The following is a 22,766-nucleotide window of genomic DNA, read 5'->3' as shown; positions in this document are numbered from 1 at the left end:
TCAAGATAGCTTAGTAGCGATCATGCGCTGTGACCTCCTTCTTAGCAACAGATACATTTCGCCAAAACAAAGTTGCAAAGTGATAAATTTCATTATATTTATCAATATTCGAAGTTAAGAAAATGTAAAATAACATTAATATTCGTACCGTAACACCAAGGTATGTTTTCACATAATTAAGATGTTCGATATTTATATATAATAGGTAAACAGGTATTAGGTAGGTCTAGTTTAGGCTAGTAGCCTAGCTAGGCCTACCTACTAGGCCCTCTGAGTCTTGTCGTGTGAACTCCGCTCCCTGCAGGCTCTGTTGGAGGCCTAGGCTGGTTATACGTAGGCCTAGTAGTAGAATTTAAAGTAGGCCTAGGCCAGAGCAGGGAAGTATAGAAATGCAATTTCTTCCTTGTTTCTTATATCAAACGTTAGAGCTGTACGTTGTAGATTAGAGAGTTAAATTTTATTTTCTAAAATCAGATGATGATGATGATGGATGATTGATTGATTGGCCCCGGGCCCTGTGCTTCTTTTCAATATAGGCTTAGGCCTAGTGCAGTACATACACTGTACATGAATTTCACAGAAACAAAATATATTAAAAACACACTTGATTTATACTGTGCTTAGGTGATTTAGTGCCGGTTAATATACACTCCATGATACGGGTTGTTACAGTTTACAATGTAATATAAGAATCTTGTGTAGAGTAAAAGAATAGGCCTAGCCTTGGCCTACCCAGCTAGAGGGCCTAATAAAGTTTATTGATTTCATTTAATGAACCTTTTTAGAGTGTTGTGTTGTTCAATAATTATAGTTATTTATCAGATAGGTCATGAATAATGCCACCAAAATTTCAAATGAGTAAAAACATGAGGCATTTAACAATAAAAATAATAATAATGTTATATTTATATAGCGCATATTGCACATTGCCTCTATGCGCTTTACAGAGAAATAATATAGGCCAACTGAGAAAAAGCAAATAACAATAAAATAAAATAAAAATAATCATAATAACAATAATAACATTGAGACTAAACTACTCCTATTCCTTAAACTAATTAATTTAATAAAACAAACAACCGTCTTTATTCGAATGACAGATTGCGGGCTCAACAATGAGTCTAATTGTTTTATGCCAATTTTCATACACATGTTCTAATGCATATAAACCTTGGCAGAATTGGTATTTTCGCACTGATGATGGGAATAGTATTTTTGAAACATGTTTGCTACTACACGATCGGTCTCATTATTGAGCCCGCGATCAGTAATTTGATTAAAGACGGTTGTTTGTATCAAGGTATCTTTATTCAAATAAAATTTTGTCATTGCAGTTCGCAAAACTGAATTGAGAAAAAAATTAACAAAAAGTTTTATTAAATGCCTTGTAGTGTTTTTACTTATTATAGTTATTTTTTTTTACTTTGCAAATCAAGACATGTCACGTTCAACAATGTCAAAGTCCCGTTCGGACAAGGGATCAAAAGAAAAAGAAAAGGATCGTGGAGGAAGCACATCTGTACCTGTACCAGCCCCAAATACAGATGTGATTCCAGGCCGATTTACAGAAAGTGACTGGTGAGTAATTGTACTTGATAAATTACATTAGCAGGACCCAACGTATACTATATAAATAAATTTTAATATTATTGACAATTAATACTCACAAGTTATCAGTTTTATTTCAAAGCTCAGCATTTAAACTATATAACAGCAATTTGTAGTATTTTGAAGACTCATAAAATTGAAATACAGTTTATTTCCACACACCTGGCCTATTTCTTGCAAGAAATCACACCTTGTATAGTATTGTATTTAATATTTATTATAAATGCGCAATACAGTAACATGTTTGGCTTTACCCACTGTAGAATTTTTGTTTTAATGTTTTTTAACAAACATAGACTGAAAATCCACTGGCCGCAACAGTGGTGGTTTCTGTAGCGAAATATGCGGTAACTCTGCACTTTCTTACCATTAGACCATGTTCAGTTTTTTTTTTTTTGTATTTTTTGAACCTCATAATAAAAAAAAATCAGTACTCAGTATTCAATGAAGAAAAGCCATGTGTTCTCTTTTACAAGGGTACATACCGTATATCTTGTTTTTAATTATTATATTAAAATTTTAACAATTCCTAATTTTGATGTCTTTATTATGAATTAGGACTATAATTGGTTCATCTGTTTGGTTTCTATTTTTTCTTTTACATTTCTTTTTATAGGCACAGTCTGGTAGATAATGAGCATAGTGAGGAGTTTGTTGTAGATATTGTGGGTGATATTGTCAATTCTGCTTTGAATGTTATATACGATAGTTATATACAAAGACAGCTATATCCGTATACAATAACACAGGCAAAAGAGGATATTCTTCAAGTGATTGAGGTTAGTTTTAACATTATTTACAAATCAATCATTATTAATGTTTAATGATAATGATAGCAACGATGTGATTATTATGATCATGATGATTATGTTAAATATTATGATTAATGATACTAATTAATTTTATAATTAAATAGCAATATTACAAGGCCTCTATGCGATACAACAATAAAATGAAAATAGCTAAATTAACACTAGAATAATAATATCAATAATAGTTACATTATTAATAATAGAAAAATAAAATTGAAATATTGAATAGATGTTGGTTCTGCACATAGTTATATTGTAATATACTGTACTTAATTTTTTAAAATAATAGTAACATTATTACTTGGAATTCCTAAATATTTCATGTATTTCCATTTTTTTTTTCATTATCCTAAATACTAAATGTAACAGTAATCTTTCATTTGATGAAACTGTTTATGTTCTATATTTGCTATCGAAGTCTACATACCTCATTGTACAGTATATAAATATAAATAAAATAATTTTGCAGTACACCAAATAGATGGTTTTGTAAAGAACTATTACCATCTGAGAACTTTTTGAACCTTCAAACAATATGAAAATAAGCACTATCATATTGTAATCTTTCTTTAACTCTTTTAAAAAAAAATTATAGTGGCAATTTTTAGCTAGAGACGAGGGAGAGGGTGATCCTGAAACAGATCCAACGTGGTTAGAAGATCATGGTAATATAAATTGATGTATTTGTCTAATATAAATAATATTTAATATTTAAATGTTAGGCCTGGCGAATGTATAGACCTTTAGTCAACTACCAGGCTGTTTTGTATTTTTTTTGTCTTGTTTTGGTTTTGCTCCTTTACTGCTGGCCTTTGTTCTGAAGATGTAATTAAATAACTAATTCTTCTGCTTCCGTTGGATAAAGTTATTATTTCTAACAGCTTGGCTTGGTACTGTTGTTCTGAAATTGTTAGTGGTGTTGTAAATATAAAATGTTACATATTAAAAGAACAAATTACAAACCAACAATCTTCAGAAAAGATCCCTGGAGTGAATTGGTTTCATCATGGTCCTAATTATTGTTATCATCAGTAGATTTTTTCTATGTCTGCTTATTTACTCAATGCAAATCGAGTATTAAATCATTGTTATTGTTTAAATTTTTGTTGATAATAGAGCCATTGCCATGCGTACAAGATGCTTGGGCTCAAGGCTCTGTTCCTAGGCGACATTATCCCCCAGCCTCTCCAACGATAACAGAAGCTGACACAGAATTTACAGTAGTAACACCACTATCACAATATGACATCATTGATGATGATATGGCCACTGTCAATGATACTGCTACACTGGAGGAAGAAGAGATGCAGGAACAAGTGAAAGACGAAAAACAAAGCATAGAAGAGGAAGAGAAGGGCACAAGTGAGCCGTCATCGGTATGTATATAATAAGAATTTTAATAAAAAATAATAGGGAATAAAGAATAATATTAATAACAATGATGATACTAATGATGTTGAATATAATAATGATAATAAATTAATGATAAAACAAAATTGAAAAGAATGAAATTAATAATTAAAGTATTGATATTCAAAAGGCCAAAAATATTGATAATAAATGTACTGCAACCAATCTAGTCCTCTATCACATCAATATAATATATGGCTGAGTTTTGGAAAATTTTGAAGGTTATCAGGACTTTAAATTTTAGATGGTCAGGTATGGGGAGCCAGCAAAGTTGTTGCAGAAGAGGTGTCGCATGTGACAATTTTATGAGCTGAGAAAAATTAATGGTTTTGGCATCTTTGCCCTGAAGCTATTGTGTGGCATCAAAGGTGTTAGAATGACCACCATACTTGTATAGAAATGAATCAGCATAGTCAACCTGTGATATGACAAGAGATCTGTTGTATATTTATTTACAAATAATATAATAAATAATAATTTTTAGTTGCTTCTTCATCATAATTTATTAGACATTTATAATTATTTTTATATTATTGGTTGGATGTATTAATGATATTTGATAACTGAAAATAAAATTGTTGTATTTGGACAAAAGTAAAGTAAATCTATTACAATTAAATCATGTCAGATGAAAATATTTCAAAATGATTAATGATTTGTATAATTTCAGAAAGAGAAATCAAAAATGAAAGCAAAGTTTAAATACAAGGCATACACAGGACGTTTAAAGTCAGCACCATTGAAAAACGTAGAATCATTAGATGATACAGAGAAAGCACTGCGAGAGGCTGAAAATCCACCATCACCTCCAAACGCTAAAGATGCACTTATGCAACATATGCCATCGTCCTGTCACTCTATACTCAAGGTAGTTTATCTTTCTTCATTTTACTTTAATAAACAATTGTATTGATGCTTTCCTAAGGCATAGCTACACCACTAAGTGGTTTGGAGTTTAATGAGTGTGTATCTGTGATGGTGACGAAAAAAAACTTGGTTTTTTTTTCATTCCTTTCGTAGTTGTATACGTGTTGTGCAACTGTTGTGAGCGTGTTACACGCATGCTTCTTTGAAAATGTGCTGTGTTGCATGCATATTTCGTTGATTGTGCACCTAAACATTCTTTTTTCATTGAGAAACTATAGATATTTATGTCACTGTGATCCAGGCTTGCATAAGAGCATTTTTTTGTTTTGATTTGGCAGGTTCAAGCAGGGCGTCCTCCTGGAAGTAAAGATGTAACTTACGATGAAAAAGGCAATGTTGTATCAATTGTTAGGTTAGATCCAGACAAGTTACCGTCACATAGGTGAGTCAGTGATAGTCACTAATATTTTCCATATACAGTACATGCATGAGTTTATAGCCCACAGCATAGGGATATTTCATCCTGTAAATACTGTAGGAATTTGCTCAATGTTATGTGAGAATGAATAGAAAAATTCTCTTAATTGATATTTTTACAGTATTGATATTATTTTTTTGTTATTGTTAATGTCATTGTCTTTATTATTACTATTATTAATGCTAGTTATCTTATTTTATTATTTTATTTGTTCACTATTCGACAGCAACGGAAGGTGCTACTTACAGAATTGAAAAAAAGGCAATATTTATTATAAATATATATATATAGATACTGAAAATTTTACATAAAAATAACCTTGTAAAATTCATTAAAATTCCTGCTAATTGTATGTTTAAGTAAATGTTTTCTAAATAAATATTGATTTAAATTTATGTTTTTTTAGGGTTAGAACAAAATATAAGATAGTAGACCCAGCAGTGGAGGCAGCGCATGCAAGACTCATTGCAATGAGGACAGGACGCTTCACAAAATCTACACAACAAAATGGCTCAAATAATAAAAATCCTACAGGATATTTTGAGAAACCCATAACAGCTCATACCAATGTGAAAAATTTCAAGATAGGTATGTATGTTTTACTCATGTTCTTCCACATTATGTGTAATTTTAATTTCAAGTGTATTTATGAGGTTGTTTTTGTTGTAAAGAAAATCATTTAGAATAAAATCATATTGTGTATATGAGGTGAAATCATCGAAAGGTTTTGTATTCTTTCAAGTCGTTTTATAATCTTTTTTGCTGCTGTATATGAACTTTGTCTGATAACTAAATAAATTGTAGGCTATTCTTTTTAAAATGATTGTTCCTATATTGTATTTTGATTATTTAATTTGAATTTGCTTGTGATATTAATTGATTTTGGTATTTTAATTTATGCATAATTTATTTCATTTAATGCCTTGTATTGTTCTTCCATTTGTATTGTAGGCATTCAAATAATTCATTTTTATGTTGCCTTTTGTGTGTTTATATACCAAAACATGAAATGAATTAATGGAATGAAAGGTGGTATCATAACTACAAAGGGTACCTCTCCATTTAATCAGTATTTTAACCAACCAATCAATCTATCAGTTAATTAATCAATCAGTCAGTCCATCAAGTGCTTCTCAATTTTTCAATTTTAGATGGCAGTAGACTGACTGCACCAGCAGTCAGCAGTATGACAATGGCAAGTAACACCACAATATGCAGCCAGTTGAAACAAGCCTATGAAGCCAATACAAACCAGGCCATTGTAACAGCCCTACCGCCACCTCTGGTAATATATCCAGTTTTGCTCTAATTCACTTATCAATATTTCCTATTACTTTTAAATTAACTGTATTTTCAATTATTTACCCTCATGGTAAATCATACAGAGAAGCATGGGGCACACACAACTCCAAAACAGGCATCTTCCCAGGTTCCCCTTCCCAGGCTCACCCCTCACTGGCCCACGGGAAATTCGCTGAGCAAAAAAATTACACTTGAGTCATTTTAATTAGCAGATAAGTAAAGGTGGTAGGTGATTTTAACTTATCTCATATCACTTTTTTTGCCAGCCAGCCCTCCCTCACTCAATGTTTAATCCCCTTAACTTTTTACCCCCCCCCCATCAGCTGCTCCATGTCAATATTCCTAGATGCACCACGGTTTGTCTACAAATCCATGTGTATTTAGGACATGAAGAAATTCCCAATTGTTTGGCAATTGTAGAATTTAGATATCATTGTTCAACATTTTGCTTAGTACAGTAAATATTATTTCTGTGTATTTTCGATGTGTTTGCATCAGGGAAATATCATAGGAGTGATGTTTTGCCCTACTTGACGTGTTATCGTACAGAAGACTCAGTGCGCTCCCAAATACCTGTGAAAAAAATACTTGCAAGTGGTTCGGGTGGGAATCGAACCCGCTACCTCTAGATAACTACAGTAGCCTGGTGTCATAACCACTAGATCACAGAGCTTGCTCTTAGTGACTAGTGTTGAATTCAAACCCCAAGTAGCTGCAAATGTTGCTGTATCCTTTTTTACTTCATTAAAAAAATATCAACATTGATTTTTACAGATTGAGAGCATGGAGCTGTCACCCGGCGTGATCGTAAAGGAAGTTGACAGAATCAAACGAGGTCCTATACCTCAAATGCGCCATGCTGGCCTTGTGACCTCGGCAAAACTCCGTTCCCTACGGCCACTAGCAAGTCATACCATTGACCAGGAATTAGCAGTCTCAGATATTCTTAATTCACAGACACCTGTAGTACGTCCATTGCATTCTACTGATCCAATTCCACCAATCACATCGCGTACAGCAGTGCATTCAAATTAGCAGTCTTATTCCACCAATCATATCACTCAGCCTACTTTTCAAATTAGCAGTCTTCCTGTATTTAGTATTTTATTGAAAGGACATCCAATTGTTAAAAAAAATAACACAAATTGTTTTAATAACACAATAGAATACACAGGAGCATATTCAACTCTTGTATCATTTTATGAATATTTACATGTGATTAATACAATTTTACATGTGATGAATAAATTAAGAAAAATTATAACAAAAACAGGCTTAGTATCTTTTACATGTAATGTATTCATATAATTATAATTTGCAAACCACTTATTCAGTAGCTGAAGTAATTACCTTTAGAAATGATTTATCAAACATGATATATTATATAATTTATTAAGGTGTAAATACATCAATTTATATTTTGTTTATATTTGTTTCTTCAAGGAAGGTACTAGGAGCAGTGGCATATCAAGGGGTTTGTGGGCATGGGCCCCAAAAAATACTCTCTCCCAGTGCCCCCCCCCCACTAAAATTTTTTGAAGCAAAAAAATTGCCCTTAAGTAAAAAATCACCTTATTTTGCAAGCTAGCACACCGCTATCGAGCCTTTCCCTTTACCTTTGCGCCCCACCAGCCCCCACCCCATTTCAAGACCCCTAGCTTTGCCACTGACTAGGAGACAGTATTTCCTTAAAAATGAATTTATGAAATATGGAAAAGTTAAAAGTGGATTATAATATGCCTATTACAGTATATAAACACTATTAATATAAAATAATTTTAATTTATTTCTTTTATTAGCATTTTTTATGAAACCAAACCAGGTGCGATCTTCAGTGTGTGTGGATTATCATAAAAAAAAATTGGATTTAATGATTTTAAATTAGTATTTTTTACCAGTATTGTTACTATAGTGAGTGTGTGATACAGTGGTGTATCTAGGGGTGCGCATGAATCATGGCCCCCTAAAAAAAAGCTTCCCCAGTCGCCTACCCCCCCCCCCCAATTGAATATGTTGCAAGCAAAAACATCAAGCTCAAGTAGTTAAAAATCACCTCATATTGCCTTAATTTGGAGGGTAGTTCCCACTCACTTAATAATCAATGCCCTCCCCACTTCATTTTCCCCCACCATTTCAAGACTCTGATACACCACTGATGTGATACCCAACCAGTGTGAATTTTAGCTGTTATATCAGCTCTAAACAGCAATGATATAGGTACTATTAGTATTACTGTGTGTGGCATGCAACCATTGCAAACCTCTTGTTTGTGTGTGATACCCAACCAGTGTGAATATGTATCAGATTTGGTTGTGTTTGCAATACACTAGTGTTTTCGGAATTTTGAAAGAGGGTGTTTAATAATCAACCAATGTGAATATTTCCTCATGGTGCCACAAACAAAGTAACTGCTTTAACATTTTGTTGTACATTTTGTAGAATTGTAAGGTTTCTAAATCACACTGTTGAGCCTCCAAGCGTTTGCTGCAGCATCTGTTAAAAAACAAATATTGCTTTAAAAAGTATGTATAATTATTATCATCTTTAAGTATCATCAGTGAATTTCAAACAAAAACAAGTAACCAAGATTTACTGTTTTGTTTGTTGTATGAAGGAGGTAGAAGTTATATATACGGTAGTACTAACTACCTGTACTGTATATTGATAATGAATTGTAAATAAAAATAATGTAAAGGGTTTGCCTAGAGATTGTGTTATGTTGTAATTTGTGCATCATTTTTGCAAAAGGCCTATGATTGCTGCTGCTACTACTATTATTCAGATTTCTGTTAATGTATTTGTCATATACATACATACAACATCCACCTGGGTAAAACAGTCATTGTCATAACTGAAGACACTATAAATGCATGTTACAGCATATGCTGGGTAATAAACAAATTCATGATTTAATTAACAAGTTCAAGACAAACACTGTGAAGGAGTTTCTATGACTACACTGTAAATTTGTCATTCAGTGTGATTATTCTACCTGATCAACTAAACTAATTAGCCAATGTTCAGTGGTGGCTTTTGTCATTCACTAGAGCAGGGACGGCGGAACGTTTTTCAAAGTGGTGGAGGTGGTTGGGGGGGGGGTTCACTCTTTCTTTTCTTGCATTTCTTTCCGATCAAACAAAAATCGGCATAGACATTATATATTTTCTGCCAAAATGTATGTCATCCCTGCATTGAATTGTATCAACTCAAGGTGAGGCTGAGTATACGTTTTCCCTCGTTTCATACCTGGAAAACAAATTGTTTCTTTCACTGACTGCAGGTAATAATAGTAATAATAATAATAGCATTTGTGCATTTGCCATCATATAGCGCTCTTTACCGGAGGTTAAAAGTATAAACTATGGAAAAGGGTGAGTTTTAAATCTCAAACCATCCATCCCTGTGTAAAGTTCTAATTACGCATTATAGAGGGCGCCATACTACTATCGTAAACAAAAATAACCATGGCGGCAAATTTCGAAATACACTAGGCCCTACTGTACATGTAAAGTTGCTCGTACAAATTTAGCTATCCAAACTAGAGAATCTGTAGTGATGGTGTGAAATATTAATTGAAAAGTTTACAAAACTTTGGTGAGTTGATTCACGTTGAGATATCTTCAGTAAACTAAGTAGAATACTAATAAGGAAATATACACCACAGGTATCTTATTAAATACGTAGTGGCTGTGTCTACGCCAAATTATGCAAATTCAAACACGCTGATTGGTCGAATTGGCTTTACCCTAACCTTAAAACATAACTCTGTCTCAGTGTGACCACTACTTGGGTATTTACCCAAGATCTTGGGTATTTTGACTTGGTCTTGGGTTCTTGGGTATTCCGTTCAAATCCTTGGGTATTTTATTTTTACTAAGAAAATTAAATATTTTTGTCATAGAGGAAGAATTAAGAAGCAACAAAGTATATATATGTCAGTCCATTCAAGTAAGCAAAACTCATTGTTAATTGACTGTTAATTGCTATAAACATGGGTTCAGAATTGTTTAGTTGTGATTTGCTTTGCCATTGATCTTACCTAATTAATGCATTACATAATAAAACTTGATCACTGATCTACTGATAACACTGGCCGACTGAGGGCGTATTTTTCTATCTGTCATGAATATTAATTTTAATAATTAACACAAACAATTACAATAAAAAAATGGTTTATAAATTGAACTAAAAGGGAAACTATATATGCGAAAAACACATTTTTTTCAAATTTTAATGCATTTTCAGGAAGCTTGGGTAATTTTGGGCAATATTTGCTGAATCTTGAGTAATTTTGTCCCAGACATTGGGTATATCAAAAATTGTGAGTGGTCACGCTGCTCTGCCTATCTTAATGCACTACAGCATGACGTAAGATCGGCGTAGTTGCAGCCACTCTGTATTAAATAACGTTATAATCGATATTGATGATTGACACAGTGATTGTAATTGATAATGCTCTAGACAAATTTGTCCTTCTGGAAGGGCCCTCGGTTACTAGTTGCACCAGTAGACTCATTATGGGCTATAATTCATTATTTTCAGCTTTTTTTATAGGCCTAATGCAGTTACAGCAACTCCCTGGTTATGCTTTTTAGAGCGTTGTACCTCCGGGTTGAGCATAGCTGGCCTATCGAAGATTTAATGGTTTCTATTCGAGATACGCTCTATTGCTGAGAGCCACGGATGGATAACACTGTGTTTGTGAGACACGCGCGTATTCCTGGGCCCATTCAGATTGGTTAGTTGACATTCCGGAAAGTTGTCTCTATCGTTTGCTATGAATCCATGTTGAAATATACCCTGTGTACAGGGTCGGATCTCTATCCGATGTGTTGCTATCAGAGAAGAGTCGATCTTGAAAATTGCCGTAGGTGCTCTATTATTCAACAGTAGTTGAACCATATTCTGAGCTTCATCATGGTAACTAATGTGGGAAATTAAATCACTTTGAATAAACAATTAGAAAGATCACATTAGAACATATTGGTGTGAGTGTATAGGAAGTCATCAATGACTTTCAATCATCATTTGGCACTATATTATGTAAATCCGTATTGTATGTAGGCCTATACAGGAACAATTTGGAAGAGAACCATTGTAATTCTAAAGTGCTTATCGTTAATTGTATTCTCAAGGCGTACATTAAGTGAAGATATAACTGAGAGTAATATTGAAGCAATTTAACTGCTGAAATTAATGAAATATTATAGATCTAGACCTAGGTACCAGATACTGTAATTTCAAACTTGACAAATTGTAATTTGCCTCTTAAAAGAGGCATACAAAAAGCGGACCTTAGTGCTACATTATGTGGAAAAGCGTTCCATTGATTGGTTGCTATAGCTTGGAATGACTTTACTTTCTCTCATGTGCACGGTACATTCAGTTTATGACGTCGAAGTCGCTGGACTCTGAGAGTCAAACAGGGCTGAATCCTTCCTCTCTCAGCGATTTATGAACAATGTTCAGAGCATCATGTCGCTCCATGTCTTTCAATATAGCACACAGATTACTAATTGTACTGCATCTTTCTTGATGCTCGGACCATTTTCTTAAGAGCATAGATAATTTTCCTTCATTTCCAGGTAGATTTACCTCATGTAAATGCTCTATCTCGATGGCATCCATTATCTTAATTTTCTCGGCAAATGTGCGATAATCTTGCATTTCTGCGACACGTTCCAAACACACTTGAAGTTTTTGAACAACTGTTGATTTTAACCACTTTATGTCACTTGCATAACCTTTAACTTTTAAAATAGTGATGTCATATCCTGCACATATAATTTCAGTGACGTGTTCGTTTTTACCCCGCTTCGTATTTACCACAAATCCATTGCCATCATCAGCTGCAATTACGTCTTCCAGTGCGTAACTGTGGCATTCTGTGACGTCGGATTCTTTCTTCATGTCTACTACACTAACAACGCGCATCTCGGTGTGTGTTCCTTGTGAAACATGGTGTTTGACATCATCTACATCATTCATCAACTGTGACAAAACCGTATTACACTCTTCTTTATGTCGCACATCATCGACTTTTACAGCAACAAATAATGACATTTGATCACTCGACATTTTGACGATACTCTCAACATAGCCAACTGCACTTTTGATTGTATTACGTGTCAGTTTACTATGGGCCACAAAATCCTCTAACCGCTTCAAAATATTCACTTGTAGGTACGGAAAAAATCCGGGAGTAAACATATCTGATTCATCCACACACCTTATATGTCTACCGAAGTAGACAGATTGGTCGTCTGCAGACCATTGCACAACGGGAAGATCCATAGGTAAAAGGCTTGGAATGATGTACGTATCCTCTCTGTGTTCGTGTATTAAGTTGAGATGCTTGAGGAGTTGGATAGCTAATTTGGGGCTAGCAATCTGTCCTACAATTTCACTGATTTCTTTGTAGGTGAAAAGTTCCTTTTTTGGTACCCTCTGAACACCATCAAACAGAGTGTGACAGCTGCTCGCGAACAGTCTGCCGAACAGGTCTGAAGTAAGCCAACCAGGATTTATAACCACTTGGTCCTCCACCTCGTCACTGTCAAACTCCGCAAAGTAAATCTATTTGAAACCAAATTAATCAATAATTAATATAAATAATAATGATTAATATTTAATTTATAATTTGATTACCATTATATCAAAATAAATTTGATACAAGGTATGATATATTAATTATATCATTACAGTATTATCATCTGATTAATAAGGCGTAACCATAATAATAATGTATTACAGTACTACATTAAGTAAGAACAAGGCCTACTTAACAAATAGGGCCGCCTATGTGAAATATATAAAAAGCACGAACATTATTACCTCGCCTGTGTCGGTCATAAACCGGGCCGCAGTTTTAAGTAGTTCTTTGGTTACGAATGCATTTGTAATGGAATTGACACGTTCTTCAAATGCGGTAAAACTCATCAACGGAGCCATAGCTAATTCTTCTACCCAGTCCTGAAGATGATTTGTTATTCTTTGGCATATCACTGGTATCCTTTTCGTACCCTACAATAAAACACGTTGTTAAAAAACACGAAGTTTTCGGACATATTGGCATATGCTAATGAACAGTTTTTGCAAACAACAGTCACGCATTTTATATGCCTCATCTCTGTTAAATGTATACTTAGGCCTACTCTTATGCGTTTCCCGAGTTTCTCAAGTGATTCACGCAATGGTTTGATCTGTTCATCCCATGATTTGTGCGTTTGGAGCACAACACAGTCACTAGTTATATTAAGTGTTCTAAAAATCTGCTGCATCTCCTCGACATTCTGCTTAGCGAGATTTGTTGCTAGAAATACAAAGAAAAATTACAAATATCGCAATTGATTATCTTGTGTATGGTATATCATATTTCAATAAAATATAAGATAGGTCCTAGTTTGTTGGGTAGGAAAGAAGAAGTGGAAGAAAATGAATAGTTCATTACGATGTTGGACACCCTAAAGCCGGGTACTCACTGGGCCCGACCGTCGCGACGGTCGTAGACCGACGTGATTCTATGGAGAGCGGCAACGACACGCTCCGTCGCTCGCACAACGGATCGTTTCGACTGTCATCGACAATTATCCGACGGCGTCGCGTCGTCTAACCCTGAGTTGGATTCGTCGGCCGACGGCCGTATGACGCAGTGAGTGTCCGGTTTTGAGCCTCATGATATAACCACAGCCCTATATTCGTATATAGGGTCTGTGATATAATCTTCCTACCTTCACGTTTCTTGGAATCATCCACCAAGTCCATATGCGTGGCTACAATAACAATACCGCTGTTAAATTCATCGGGATGGAATGTTGATATAACTGATTCCCTCTGACAAGCTTTGATCATAGCCAACCAATGTTTTAACTTCAAATAAATATAAGCCTAATTTAAATGGTTTGTATACCCAACGTTCAAACAATTTCATAGTAAAGTTTTTTTTAAATAGAAATTGGATCACCGATTTTGAAAAATATGAACCAACAGAAGTCAATAAGATATGCCAAGAGAATGGATGAGCGTAGTTATAGGTGGTAGAAATGATAAATGAAAAAAAGAACATGCCAAAGATGGCTTGGCTGATTGATCTGAAAGAGGAGGAATCTATAGATAGTTGCAAATGGCAGAAAACATCAGTGGCGTAGCTAGGGGAGGTGGGGTCAAAGGGGGCACGTGCCCCGGGCGCCAGGTTTGGGGTGGGGCGCTGAAACGGGAGAATGAGAGTAAAAGAAATAACCACTTTTTAGAAAAGCATGACGAAATTGATGTATGTCGTCAGGAATGAATATCTTCCAGTTAATAATAAAAATCTGAATGCAGTTGTTTTTATTCGCAAATATATAGATTGTGAATTCTTTTCAGTCCATTTCAACCGTTTTCTTTATTTTTTTTTTATCCTATTCTTACATGACTAAAGCTCATCCTGCCATATCTCAGAGCCACGATGGGACAAGAGAGTCTATCTGCTTTGACACTCCTTAAGTACATATTAACTTATTTGCAGATGCAAAAGCACGCAAAATTCAGTTGCGAGTTTAAACAATGTTAAAAATTCAGCAACTTACAAGACAATAAGAATACTAAGCTGTACCGGTATGCGATAAATACAACGGCCTTACAAATTAGGATAATGGTAAAGTTGTATACAAAGTTCCGAACATCGTACGGTAATGCAGTTTCAGAAGTAAGAAACAGGGGTGGCGCGACCAGGGGTGGGGGCCAGGCCCCCTTCGGGGATGCCCCCTTCGGGGATACCTCTCCCCCCCCCCCCGGTCGGGGGAAAAAACCATAATTCGTCGGGGAGAAAACAAAATTATATGTATTTTTTTTACATATTAGTAGACTCTACAATCGATTAAATAAGCTTGGGGGGCTTCGCCTCTTTGACCACTTTTGGAACATTTTAAGCAACGCTTGGTCATGCCCACTTTGCTCTCATCAGGGAAATCTTCCCCCTCATTGGGGCATCACCCTCCCACTTCCCATCGGGCAAATCCTGACGCCACCCCTGGTAAGAAAGAACCTACTATATGGAGCTAGAACAGTGCTTATTTTTACAGAGCGTGATACGGACGTTCGGTACTACGGATATGCTTAAAACCTATACAATCAATATAAATTTATTTCACAATATTATAATTATAATTAGTTGGAAGGGGCGCAATTTTCTACTCTTTCCCCCGGGCGCCAAAACCTCTAGCTACGCCACTGGAAAACATTTCAAAAGGTGGCAACTGCAGGTATGACCAAAAGAGTGGGCAGCCATATGCTTATTGATTTATTGATTGATCGATATGTTGTTGATTTGTTGACAGATTAATTAACTCTTTTTTATGCAATATATAGACAGAGGACATCATGTAGACATAATGTATCATTCTCAATAATAGGCCTACACTTAAATAAGTATTCAAAGCATAAGTTCAATTAAAATAAAACACAGTTTGCCTGAGATTTTTGTTCCCTCTGGTCGATAGTTATATTGTACAAGAGTAGGAAAATGGCATTACGAATGCCGAAGAATGCACTGTGTGTTATATGATATTCACTCTGTCCAGCAAAGTCCCTTGCACTGAACTTGCCAACATTTGGAATGGAAGCGCTTATGATCCGTACGCCTGGTGTCGCCTTGTGGTCGATCGCAAGAGGTATTTTCTGTTTCTCTAAGAGACGTAGCGGGTTCCAACGTTTCTGGTAAAAAAAAGAACGTTGCTTATAAATGTGTAAATTTATGGAAATCATTAATAATGGTGAAAATAATAATAGGTCTCATAATTATGATAATGATGATGATGATGAAGATGATGATGATGATGATAATGATGGTGATGATAATGATGAAGATGATAATGACAATGATGATGATAATGACGATGAGGATCCAATAAATAGCATATTAGGAGATCGACTTTACCCACCAGAACCAGAACCATACCTTAGAAAGTGACTTGAGGAGAGTTGTCTTTCCAGACATAGGATGGCCAATAATATTCAGCTTCAGCACATCTAAAGGTTGGCCACCCTCAGCAAGCTTAAGAAGATCCTGAAGGTTGGCCTAAAAAGATTGAATTAATGTTTCGTAGGTGTGTCGTGATTACACCTTGGTCGTAACTATATTACAAAATCATGGTTATGTCAATCATCGTTATATATGTGTTCTTATTTGGTGCCCCCAGCCGCTGCAAATTGTCAAATCATTTTGCGCAGTTTTTGCGCATCTTATGTTAATAGAGACTGCTAAAATTATTTTCAGCAATGATTAAAGTATGTCTTTTACAGGACAGGCTACTGCAGTAATTTTAGTTTCAATGTTAATACCTCGAAATTCCCAGTGATAAAGTAGGCCTTTAGGAGCAAGATCCTTATATACTTTCGAACCTCCACGGATTTCATTGTGCGGTTTCAAAACTGCGACTGACAAATTGCTCATAAAAAATACGAAAAAGTATGAAGTTGGAGAAAATGTTTAAATAAATATTACCTCGCTTTTTAAGTAATCCGCCACCGTTCGATGATTCAGTTCTTCAGCAATATCTATTGATGTTTTTCCTTCCTAAAATTTCGAAAAATAATGATAAAACAACAACAAAAACAGTCATAAAAGAAGAAGACAGCAACGAACGACGACGACGATCGTGATGATGATAATACAGTATATTTATAATTTATTAAAGTCACAATGCAATAATCAAAATGTTAATTTTAGAGTCTGAGTGCGATTACCATAACAACTTCAGATGAGTTGCAATAAACACCAACCTGATAGTATACGAGGTTTGCTAATGCATAGGTAATCTTTTCAGGAAACCTTTGCCTCTACATGCTTCCATTGGTTATAGGCCCATAGGTTTTGCGGTGACTATGTAGCCAACTACATTCTAAGTAATACAGAAAAAGTAAAATATTTGCCATTTTGGAGAATGACCTATTTTGTTTTGAGGAATATACAGTAGTGTATCTCACCTTATTCTTCTCTTTGATCTGAGCATTATTATCAACGAGTAGGCAACATATGTCGATCTTATTGACTATAACTGCAAGATGAAGTGGTGCTCGGCCATACTGGGACGAAATTGTAAAACATGACATGACATACATTGAGATTGGCAACGTCATTGTAGATAAAAACTGATACTAAAATATTTAACAACCATAGTCATCACAGCATGTTCTTTCATCACCATCATATATAGTCTGTAAATGTCAACATATAATTATTGTTGTCGTCCGATCGTAAACCTCGTCGTCGTCATCGTCGAAAAAATAGCTTTCAAACTTCACCACGTACAAATAAATTGGCGTACTTGTAACCAAGCAACAAAGTATGGGAAAACCAGGTTACTGGCTCATGACTTTGGTAGCAATCTTTTGAGAAACATCTGGCTGCCATTAACCCCTTGAGTCATTTATGGTATACCTACTTCCATTTTAACTCAGAATCTTCAGTCTCGAAAGTCAAGTGGGCCTGATATGAAGTACTGGAGAAAATACTCTTGAGGAATTCGTAAATGTAAAGAGAGAATTCGTGCGGTCACCCATTCCAGAATTCGGAACCATAATTAAAAAAGAATTCTGCTGAGATAACCGTTTCTGTACATTGCCTTTTACCACCATCATGAGCATCATCATCCATCCTCTTGAGTCATCATCATCATCATTATTATTGTGTCATCATAATTACCAACATCACCATTTTCATCATCACCATGGCCGGCGGAACCGGGGCCGAGTTAGATTTCTTAGCAATTCACATTGGCGGATATGGGGGATCAGGGGTCATGACCCCCCTCCTTTGGCAAAAAAAATAAAAAATAAAAAGAATTCTAGACCCAACTTTTCAGGGCCCATGAGCTGATTTTTTTTCTTACAATAAGAAAATTCTATTCAATTTTTAATTAATGTGATTTTTATATTGTTTTTTTTTTATTTCTTCCATTTTTATCATTTTATTTTGGTTTTATGACTGGTAATGTGCTTTTTATCCATTGTTTCTCTTTTATGTTTGTGTTGTGAATTTCTTGAATTTTGGTGTTCTGTTTTTAAATTTTTAAGCAATTATTGTAATACACTCATATACAGTCTTTTGGCCGTCTGTTTGTAATTTTTAATTTATATTTTTTATCTGAATAAAGAGTAAAGACCTTGAATACAAAATTAGAAGTCGGGAAACTCATTTTCCCCATATAGGAATCAACATTTTCTCGGGGGAGGACCCCCGACCCCCCTTTTATTTTTGGTGTTCATCGATTCATGGAAAAAAGAATACGTATGCAAAGTATGTATACCGGTACGCACATAATAGGCCTATTTACTGTAATAAGAATGATAAAAATTTACCTGACAGTTTTCAGGGGAGAAAAACTTGAATTTTGAAGAACTTTAAAAAGTCATTAAAAGACACTTCAGAAGTCGGGAAAGCTCATTTCCCGTCATTTAGAAATCAACATTTTCCCGGTGAGAACCCGAACCCGCCTTTCTCTTTGGGGCTCATTGTTTCATGGAATCGTTTTCAAGATGGGGAAAATCTAAAATTTTGAAGAATTTAAAAGTCATTAAAAGACACCTCAGAAGTCGGGAAAGCTAGATTTTCCGCCATCTAGGAATCGAAATTGTTCCGGGGGAGAACCCCCGAACCCCCTTTCTCTTTGGGGTTTAACGATTCATGGGAAAAAGAACACGTATGAAACAACTCATTTTTTTTAAATTTATGTATACACACATAACAGGCCTATTTACTGTAATAAGAATGAGACGTTTACCTGACCGTTTTCAAAGAGGTGGAAAACCTTGAATTTTGAAGGACCTTAAAGTCCCTTCAGTCATTAAAAGACACCTAGCTCAAAGTCAGGAAAGCTCATTTCCCACCATCTAGGAATCATAATTTTCCCGGGAGGGGAGTACCTCTGACCCCCTTCCCCATTTTGGGTTATTGAGAAAAGTTTTGGCCCCACCCCCTAAGTTTGAACCCATTCATATTCCCATTCCCCGTACTAGTTCCCCCCCCCCACTTTGAAAAACGTTTCGCCGGCCCTGATTACCACCACATTATGTCGGATCAGTACCCTCATTATCACCAGCAACATCAATATCCTCATCATCAACAACTACTACTACAAGGCCTACAACATCGTCGCCCCCATCACGATGGCCGTTGATATTTAGTAATTGATGGCTAGGCCTCTTTACTATTACACTATGATTTCCGATGTACACTTACATTGTCTTTGGTTGCTGTATCAGCTCCGCTACAAAGTAAAAATTCGCATATTGGTTGATGACCAAGTAAAATTGCCAACCCAAGAGGTGTAAGACCACCCTGTTAAAATAAATAGATTAATACTTTATTGATTCCAGTAGGCCTACGCTTCTCTTTATTTTCAATATTTGGTAATAACGGTTTCTTAAACGGTCCATGTAGAAACCATGTTCAATATCTTAGGTTTATCTCAGTCGGCGAAACTGGTGGTAGCCGCCTTATATGGTCCGTCGAGATCCTTTCAAACGGATTCATCAAAATTTATCTATTCATAATATTTTTTTAATAAGGGTTATCTAAATTAGATTACGATACGGCAATATAGATCCAATAAAACAAACATAAAACAACAGGATAGAACTATACATCCGAGTCCAACAGTAAACTACTTTATTTTAGCTTTTGACCCTGTTGTATTCATATATAACCACACCGTGTCTTCAGGCCTACTGCAAACAATATGGGGTCAGTATATTTTTGTTTACAATGTGTAACCTTTAGGGCTAGGCATGTATGCATTTACACACAATTCAAAGATGTAATCATCATAATCTTACATTGTCTTTTTCATTGAGTGTGCTTTTGGATCGGTTCACAATAAATTTACAAACGTCTAATTGGTTTTCTTTCGATGCCTCGTGGAGAGGATTCCTTCCTTCCTGTAAGATAATTAGTTCCTCTTGTGATAGTGACTGACATTATTATAGCATAGAGAAAAAAAAAATCTGTTCTATTTTCTCTATGATTATAGTAATCCTAAGTAATAGGCCTATTTAGGAAAACACCAATAAACACCTCCTACGGTAGGCCTACTTGATTATTATTTTTACCTTATCTTTTCCTTTGAGATCAGCTCCGCCCTTTACGAGAATTTCACAAATTTCTATGTATCCGTTCGCCGCTGCAAGGTGTAACGAGGTTTGTCCAAGCTTTATTGGAGAAAATTAATACAAATGTTGGCATGTAATGGTACAATATAATAGCCATATATTGTAATTGCCCAATTATATGGTGTCCTGCTTTCGGCACATGCCACGCTCTCCCGTCCAACCAGCAAACTGCCTCTTTTATGAACAACTTTCTAAATGCCTTAATTAGTGATTTTATTTTAAAACAATTTCATACATAAATATATCTTGTGTTTGGAGAGCTTTCTTAAACTTGCTAACATTTCACTTTCCTAAAGACTCCATATTCGTTGAATTATATAGGTTTTACATACATAATCATCTTTTGAGGACGTATCCAGATAACAATATATTTCTCGTACCAGGGGCGGATCCAGAGATGTCCGAAAGGGTGACGGGCGATCGATAGACAACACTACCCTGGGGGGGGGATCCAGGGCATGTCTCTGGTGCAACATTCTGTCCGAAAGGGTGTCAGGCGATCGTGAGACAACACTAACCTATGGGGGGGGGGAATTGAGGGCCATGTCCCCGGTGCAACTTTCTGTTTTACGCCCGGAAATAACCTCGTTTTTGGGCGATCAATAACTTCTTTTTTTCTTTCTTTTACTTCGCCCTCCCCGCCCCTAAATCCGCCCCTGACTACAAAGGCAGCGACAGAGAACAATCCATTTTAAGCGAAATCTGGTGTTACCGGATCAAACACTTATTCAACTTACTTCAGTTAATGTGTTAATTTCCACTCTCTTGTCCTTTGTTAACCGTCTTACTTCTTCGCTGTCATTGTCTGAAACTGCCCGTATCAATCGTTGTTCATTGATCGTAGATTTCCTAATACTAAACATAGGACTAGGCCTAGGACGAAAGAAAGAGAACATCTAGGCAAATTATTCTGACTTACTTCCAAATATGCATCACTTACATACTAATGTCGATACCGTAAGTAATCACGGTAGGCCTATTTCCTTGTTTTCTCACGGAGGTATTTGCTTAAATGTATATTTCCCTGCTTAAATATTGATGAATTATTTAAATATGAAATTACTTCATAACTGAACTTTGGATTTTTATATTCTTCTGAAAAGATTATTATGCAGTCGATACGTTGTATTGTTTATCCATATTCTACACTTTGGTGATCATATTCAGTACTTTATTTTTACAGATATATAAAAATATAAAAGAGAGGAAGCACCGGGTTGAGTCGCGTGCAAATTATGCCTCTACTATGATGCTACCCATGCAAAACACACAATAGCCCCCATCGCAAACACCCCATGGCATGCTTAAATCTGTATTTTCTAAGATCATTTTCGTTGTTTAGACTTACTTGTTTGGCTTCCTGGGAAACATCATCACCTCTCGGGATCACCTTTATATCATTATGACCAGTTTGCGATGAGATCACTCACAGAATAATGTCTGTAAGCTTTGTTGTGTTTTCAATGTTGTCAGAGCCGTACTTTGGAATAAATGTGTGACTAAGCCGGATACCGATTAAACTGAATTATCGCTGTATTCCCTTTAAAAATGTACTAGCAGAGTTTTAAAATCAACTCTAGCTACAACGCGTGGTTTGATCAAGACATATCAGTTGTAGGCCTACCGTATCTCATTTGAGCCGCAGTATGCTTTGTTATCCGGTTTATAAACTTAATCTTTTTTTCCGGTTCACACCTTAAATCATCAAAAGTACATTTGCCGCTGCAACGATCTTGTACGCTATCTTTGTAGTCTAAAAACTTATATGTTTTACTGTATACAATTATTTAAAACTTTTCAAACTTCGTTATCTTTAGTTGCCTGTCATTTCGCGAATTGCTTCTGATGCAAACTAAGCAATTCAAGGTGGACAGGAGATAGTAAGCCACAGGAATGTTTAATAGTATTATGACATTATTATTATTCATTCAATAATGTGGACGTTTATACAAATTACTCCATTGTTGCGCATCAATGACATGTGTATGGCCGGAAATGTCAATAAATTTACGCACTTCAAACTGATAAAGAAAAATTGCAATCTCAATTACAATTCAAAATTATGTTTGTAATAACAATTATTACCTACACGCATTTCAATCGACAATACTTGTAAGTCTGCTGCATCACCTCGGCAACCT

At 35.4% G+C, this 22,766-nt stretch overlaps 2 protein-coding genes across 2 annotated transcripts; one reads left to right on the top strand and one right to left on the bottom strand.

Moving 5' to 3' along the window:
* The first annotated feature begins 27 nt into the window (after positions 1–27).
* LOC117103194 (uncharacterized protein C2orf81 homolog) lies at positions 28–9,184 on the top strand. The gene is made up of 10 exons (XM_033243723.1): positions 28–160; positions 1,437–1,578; positions 2,225–2,387; positions 3,016–3,085; positions 3,537–3,796; positions 4,501–4,698; positions 5,036–5,139; positions 5,582–5,763; positions 6,327–6,460; positions 7,252–9,184. The coding sequence occupies exons 2-10, from the start codon at positions 1,439–1,441 to the stop codon at positions 7,510–7,512; spliced, it is 1,512 nt and encodes a 503-aa protein (XP_033099614.1). The 5' UTR covers positions 28–160; positions 1,437–1,438; the 3' UTR covers positions 7,513–9,184.
* Positions 9,185–11,535: 2,351 nt separating this feature from the next.
* Positions 11,536–22,242, bottom strand: LOC117103178 (death-associated protein kinase dapk-1-like). The gene is made up of 13 exons (XM_033243688.1): positions 21,974–22,242; positions 21,363–21,498; positions 20,566–20,664; positions 20,293–20,394; positions 19,697–19,795; positions 17,443–17,541; positions 16,961–17,032; positions 16,415–16,534; positions 15,928–16,170; positions 14,208–14,346; positions 13,632–13,789; positions 13,312–13,500; positions 11,536–13,053 (listed from the first exon to the last, which is right to left on the bottom strand). The coding sequence occupies exons 1-13, from the start codon at positions 21,997–21,999 to the stop codon at positions 11,896–11,898; spliced, it is 2,640 nt and encodes an 879-aa protein (XP_033099579.1). The 5' UTR covers positions 22,000–22,242; the 3' UTR covers positions 11,536–11,895.
* Positions 22,243–22,766: the final 524 nt, after the last annotated feature.

The sequence above is a fragment of the Anneissia japonica genome, unplaced genomic scaffold (assembly GCF_011630105.1).
Source record: "Anneissia japonica isolate Jap-2015-1 unplaced genomic scaffold, ASM1163010v1 scaffold287623_len557403_cov176, whole genome shotgun sequence".
Taxonomy (NCBI): domain Eukaryota; kingdom Metazoa; phylum Echinodermata; class Crinoidea; order Comatulida; family Comatulidae; genus Anneissia; species Anneissia japonica.
This window is presented reverse-complemented; position numbering and strand designations above follow the sequence as displayed.

What these genes read in the sequence shown, in the direction of transcription:
- LOC117103194 (XM_033243723.1), top strand. Translation starts at nt 1,439, where the DNA reads ATGTCACGTTCAACAATGTCAAAGTCCCGTTCGGACAAGGGATCAAAA. An exon ending in AACGTGGTTAGAAGATCATG is followed by an intron (nt 3,086 to 3,536) that starts GTAATATAAATT and finishes TGTTGATAATAG; the next exon opens with AGCCATTGCCATGCGTACAA. An exon ending in CCTGTCACTCTATACTCAAG is followed by an intron (nt 4,699 to 5,035) that starts GTAGTTTATCTT and finishes TTGATTTGGCAG; the next exon opens with GTTCAAGCAGGGCGTCCTCC.
- LOC117103178 (XM_033243688.1), bottom strand. Translation starts at nt 21,999, where the DNA reads ATGATGTTTCCCAGGAAGCCAAACAA. An exon ending in AAATTAACACATTAACTGAA is followed by an intron (nt 20,665 to 21,362) that starts GTAAGTTGAATA and finishes TCTCCAATAAAG; the next exon opens with CTTGGACAAACCTCGTTACA. An exon ending in TGATTCCAAGAAACGTGAAG is followed by an intron (nt 13,790 to 14,207) that starts GTAGGAAGATTA and finishes TTGTATTTCTAG; the next exon opens with CAACAAATCTCGCTAAGCAG.